This window comes from Mandrillus leucophaeus, unplaced genomic scaffold (genome assembly GCF_000951045.1).
Source record: "Mandrillus leucophaeus isolate KB7577 unplaced genomic scaffold, Mleu.le_1.0 Scaffold200, whole genome shotgun sequence".
Classification (NCBI taxonomy): domain Eukaryota; kingdom Metazoa; phylum Chordata; class Mammalia; order Primates; family Cercopithecidae; genus Mandrillus; species Mandrillus leucophaeus.
In genome coordinates, this window is record NW_012102033.1 from 132,437 (window position 1) to 137,861 (window position 5,425).

General features: G+C 58.3%; 1 protein-coding gene across 2 annotated transcripts in view; it reads left to right on the forward strand.

Moving 5' to 3' along the window:
- The window catches only part of SLC17A7 (solute carrier family 17 (vesicular glutamate transporter), member 7), a 19,728-nt gene extending 14,443 nt beyond the window's left edge, over positions 1 to 5,285 (forward strand). The window contains exons 6-12 of one of the 2 annotated variants that reach the window (XM_011979281.1): positions 270 to 356; positions 448 to 590; positions 1,670 to 1,819; positions 1,979 to 2,111; positions 3,225 to 3,335; positions 3,532 to 3,659; positions 3,862 to 5,282. In XM_011979281.1, coding sequence (XP_011834671.1) covers positions 270 to 356; positions 448 to 590; positions 1,670 to 1,819; positions 1,979 to 2,111; positions 3,225 to 3,335; positions 3,532 to 3,659; positions 3,862 to 4,155 — 1,046 coding nt within the window. In that variant the 3' untranslated portion in view covers positions 4,156 to 5,282. Of the gene's footprint in view, positions 1 to 269; positions 357 to 447; positions 591 to 1,669; positions 1,820 to 1,978; positions 2,112 to 3,224; positions 3,336 to 3,531; positions 3,660 to 3,861 lie in introns of both variants that reach the window. The other variant, XM_011979280.1, reaches the window with a different exon arrangement.
- The last annotated feature ends 140 nt before the right edge of the window (positions 5,286 to 5,425 follow it).

Here is a 5,425-nt window from a genome sequence, read left to right on the forward strand (position 1 = left end):
GTCTGGGGGAGGAGGGGCTGGTGGCCTGGACTCCTGGGTCTGGGGGAGGAGGGGCTGGTGGCCTGGACTCCTGGGTCTGGGGGAGGAGGGGCTGGGGGCGTGAACTCCTGTGTCCAAGGGAGGAGGGGCTAGGCCTGGATTCCTGGGTCTGAGGGAGGAGGGGCTGTGGCCTGTAATTCTGTGACTGGAAAGGTGGGAGTGGTGGGGGTCCGCACTCCTTGATCTGAGGGAAGATGGGCCTGTTCTCTCCCCCTCATCCTCCCCTTTAGGTTCCTATGCTGGGGCGGTGGTCGCGATGCCCCTCGCCGGGGTCCTTGTGCAGTACTCAGGATGGAGCTCTGTTTTCTACGTCTACGGTGAGGGACCCGGATGCCTGGTTCCGGGTGGCGCTGGGGCAGAGCGGGGCCGGTCCTCACCCCGCTCCCATCCCCCTCCTGACCCCCCCAGGCAGCTTCGGGATCTTCTGGTACCTGTTCTGGCTGCTCGTGTCCTACGAGTCCCCCGCGCTGCATCCCAGCATCTCGGAGGAGGAGCGCAAGTACATCGAGGACGCCATCGGAGAGAGCGCGAAACTCATGAACCCCCTCACGGTCCGGGCCCAAGTCTTCGGGGAAGGGGCGGGGAGAGATAGCAGGCCACTAACCTGCACAGCGTGTAGATCAGGAAGGGTTCCTGCAGACTCTAGAGGAGACGGGACTGGAACGCAAAGAGAGGGGCTAGAACCTAGGAGGCGGGTTGCAACCCGCGGAGGACGGGATTCGCAGGTGCTGGGGGCAGGGTTAGGTTGGGAGTTGAGCGGGATTAGAATCGCTGACGGGGCATGGTTAAAGCCAGCAGAGAAGGGATTAGAATGTGGGGATTTTGCGGCCGTGCGCGGTGGCTCACGCCTGTAATCCCAGCACTTTGGGAGCCCGAGGCGGGCGGATCACGAAGTCAGGAGATCGAGACCATCCTGGCTAACATGGTGAAACTGCTTCTCTACTAAAAAGACAAAAAATTAGCCGGGCATGGTGGCGGGTGCCTGTATTCCCAGCTACTCGGGAGGCTGAGGCAGGAGAATGGCGTGAAACCGGGAGGCCGAACTTGCAGTGAGCCGAGATCGCGCCACCGCACTCCAGCCCGGGCGACAGAGCGAGATTCCATCTCAAAAAAAAAAAAAAAAAAAAAAAAAAGAATGTGGGGGTTCTGCTTAGACCTTGGATTGAGGCTGTATTTTGGGGGCATTTTTGCATAAAAAGAGACTCCTAGGGCAGGCTCAGTGGCTTCCGCCTGCAATCCCAACACTTGGGGGGTAGAGGCTGCAGGATCGCTTGAGCCCGGGAGTTCGGGACCAGCCTGTGCAACATGGAGAGAACCAAAATACAAAATACAAAAAGTAAAAATAAAAATAAAAAAAGGAAAAAGACAGGTCCCTGAGGGGCCCGGACACCTGAGGATCTGAGAGGCTACCATAGGGTCAGGACTCCTTCATCACTCAAGGGTCGCCCTCAGGCTAGGATCCCTGGGTCCTCACGGCAACATGGTGTAGCTCGCGCCTTTGGGTCCATAGAAGTTTCAGTGCGGTCGGGATCCTTTGGTCTCCGCAGAACTATACTGGGGTCCCTGAAGGGACGCGGAGAAGCCCTCAGCCCCGCTCTCTGTCTTAGCGGCCCTCCCCTCGCCCCCACAGAAGTTTAGCACTCCCTGGCGGCGCTTCTTCACGTCTATGCCAGTCTACGCCATCATCGTGGCCAACTTCTGCCGCAGCTGGACGTTCTACCTGCTGCTCATCTCCCAGCCTGCCTACTTCGAAGAAGTGTTCGGCTTCGAGATCAGCAAGGTAGAGCCCTGGAGGAGAGGGCGGGGAGCGCGGAGGGGTCGGCAGGAGGGAACTGGCCGGGATCCCGAGGCAGGGAGGAGCTGGTGGTGCACCGACCGGGCAGAGACGCCGAGCCGGCGGCCCCGAACCCTTGTCTCCCCTATACACCTGTTCCCGCAGGTAGGCCTGGTATCCGCTCTGCCCCACCTGGTCATGACCATCATCGTGCCCATCGGCGGCCAGATCGCGGACTTCCTGAGGAGCCGCCGCATCATGTCCACCACCAACGTGCGCAAGTTGATGAACTGCGGGGGTGAGTGGGGCGGGGCCTGGGCCGGCTCTAGGACAGCCTGGGTGGAGCAGAGAGGGATTGAGAGGTGATGGGGCGTGGTTACAGGCGGAAACCATCTAGCCTGCCCCAGGAGTCCCTTTCTATGCAAAAGGCTGTGGCCAACAGGGCGGAGCCGGGGCAGGGCAGGCCTGGATGAAAGGGGCTGTCACGCGGCCGTCCAAGGGTCACCGCGTGGAAGGGCAGGGTGGGCGAGACTTCCCGGGTAGAGCAGAGGCGAGACCGCGTGGAAGGGCAGGGTGGGCGAGACTTCCCGGGTAGAGCAGAGGCGAGACCAAGTTGGGCCTGGAAGGACAAGGCCTGCGCGAAGTTGGGTGTGGTAGGACACGAACTAGGTGATGAGGAGGCGCTATGAGTAGGGCACAAGGAGAGACAGGGTCTAGGGGGCCTGCTGTCTAACGAGTGGGATTTGCTAGGCGTGATGGCGCGCGCCTGTGGTCCCACCTACTTGAGAGGCTGAGAAGGGAGGATTGCTGGAGCCCAGAAATGCGAGGCTACAGTGAGTTATGATCGCGCCACAGCACTCCAGCCTGGGCGACAGAGCGAGACTTTGTTTCTAGAAAAATTAAAATTGCAATTAAAAATTTAAAAAGTCAGGGCTTGGTGGCTCACACCTGTAATCCCAGCACTTTGGGAGGCGGAGGCAGGTGGATCACTTGAGCTCAGGAGTTTGAGACCAGCCTGGGCAACATCGTGAGACTTTGTCTCTTAAAACAAAAATTAAAAATTAAAACAAAAACAAAAACAAAAAAACTCGTGAGTGGGGATTGAGGGGAAGGTGTGAAAGGGCACAGCAGGGATCCTACGTGTTCGGGGCGTGGCCTAGTCAAGGGGTGGAGCTACGGGAGGGGCGATGGAGTTGGTGGGCGTGGTCAGGGCTGGGTCTTGGAGAAGTAGGTGCCTGGTTAGGGTGGGCGCGGGTGGCGTGGAAGGTGCGAGGAGGCCTGGGTGTGGAGGTGGCCAGACTTGGGCAGATAGAGGCGGTTTGGGGCTGGAGCAGGTCTGGAAGGGTGGTGTGGGGCATCCTGTGCCCCGCTCCGGCCGACACTCAGAAGACGCGGCCCCCCTCCTCCGCAGGCTTCGGCATGGAAGCCACGCTGCTGTTGGTGGTCGGCTACTCGCACTCCAAGGGCGTGGCCATCTCCTTCCTGGTCCTAGCCGTGGGCTTCAGCGGCTTCGCCATCTCTGGTGAGAACCGCGGATCCGCAGCTTGGGGGGACTCTGGTCAGCTCTGTAGGGAACTTCCTGGCTCAGGAACGGGGCCTCTCAGCCTCACAAAAGGTGGAACATGAGTGGCGTGGAGGCGAGAGGGTTGAGAACGTCCCAGTGGGAATCACTCGAGTGAGAGTCCGGTGAGACGTCTTCCGACTTGTCTCTCTGCCAGGGTTCAACGTGAACCACCTGGACATAGCCCCGCGCTACGCCAGCATCCTCATGGGCATCTCCAACGGCGTGGGCACACTGTCGGGGATGGTGTGCCCCATCATCGTGGGGGCCATGACTAAGCACAAGGTCGGTGCCGCAGTCCTGACTCACTCGCCCTCCAAGTGTGTGCTTGGTACCTAGCCGACCACGTGGTGGCGCTGTCTCTGGGGTGCCATTCCTGCCCTTTCAGCCTCTCTGGGTCTCTGCCTCCCTTCCTCTAGGCCTCCCCCTCTCTCCGCCTCTGTTTCTCTGTCCTCCCATTTGACCTCAGCCCTGTTGTCCCCTGCAGACTCGGGAGGAGTGGCAGTACGTGTTCCTAATTGCCTCCCTGGTGCACTATGGAGGTGTCATCTTCTACGGGGTCTTTGCTTCTGGAGAGAAGCAGCCGTGGGCAGAGCCTGAGGAGATGAGCGAGGAGAAGTGTGGATTTGTTGGCCATGACCAGCTGGCTGGCAGTGACGACAGCGAAATGGAGGATGAGGCTGAGCCCCCGGGGGCACCCCCTGCACCACCTCCCTCCTATGGGGCCACACACAGCACATTTCAGCCCCCCAGGCCCCCACCCCCTGTCCGGGACTACTGACCATGTGCCTCCCACTGAATGGCAGTTTCCAGGACCTCCACTCCACTCATCTCTGGCCTGAGTGACAGTGTCAAGGAACCCTGCTCCTCTCTGTCCTGCCTCAGGCCTAAGAAGCACTCTCCCTTGTTCCCAGTGCTGTCAAATCCTCTTTCCTTCCCAATTGCCTCTCAGGGGTAGTGAAGCTGCAGACTGACAGTTTCAAGGATACCCAAATTCCCCTAAAGGTTCCCTCTCCACCCGTTCTGCCTCAGTGGTTTTAAATCTCTCCTTTCAGGGCTTTATTTGAATGGACAGTTCAACCTCTTACTCTCTCTTGTGGTTTTGAGGCACCCCCCCCGTCCCCCTTCACTTTCCTTTATCTCCAGGGACTCTCAGGATAACCCTTGAGATCACTCAGCTCCCCTCTCCTTCCAGAAAAATTCAAGGTCCTCCTCTAGAAGTTTCAAATCTCTCCCAACTCTGTTCTGCATCTTCCAGATTGGTTTAACCAATCACTCCTCCCCGCCATTCCAGGGATTGATTCTCACCAGCGTTTCTGAGGGAAAATGGCGGTTTCAAGTCCCCCCTTCCTCGCCCACTTCACATCTCCCCTACCAGCAGATTCTGCGAAAGCACCAAATTTCCCAAGACCCTCTTCTCCCTAGCTTAGCATAATGTCTGGGGAAACAGCCAAAATCGCAATTTTAACAATATGCCTCTCCACCCCCATGCACTTTTTCTGACATGGTTTTCAGGTCTAAATAGTGGCTGCTCAAGTCCATGAACTCAAAGGTTTGAAGCCACCACCCACTGAACTCCCGCGTGGTGGTTTCATGATGCCCCCTCCCCGATTCCTCGCACTTTATTCTCCTGGGTGGTTTCAAACTACCCTCAGTTTCTCAGTGGCCATTTGTCGTGTCCCTCAGGGGCTTAATGACTCAAAATCTGGGATCCTTCCCCTCTTAGACACCCCTCTTTCAGCTTAGAATTTGGGGAACCTATAGAGAAGTCACAGAATCCCATGAAAGGGAATGGGGCAGGGGACAGGGGTGTTTCTTCCCGGTGCAGGGTTGTGTCTTTGTGTCTCTGTCTCTGTGACTGTAAATCCTGCCCTGCCCCACTCCCAATAAAAGCTTTGGTGTACAGGCTCAGTTGTTCTTGGATGTGGAGGTCACAGGCATCCTGGTCCCCAGTCCCCTCCTCCCTCAGACCCAGGAGTCCAGACCCCAGTCCCCTCCTCCCTCAGATTGAGGAGTTCAGGCCCCCAGCTCCTCCTCCCTCAGACCCAGGA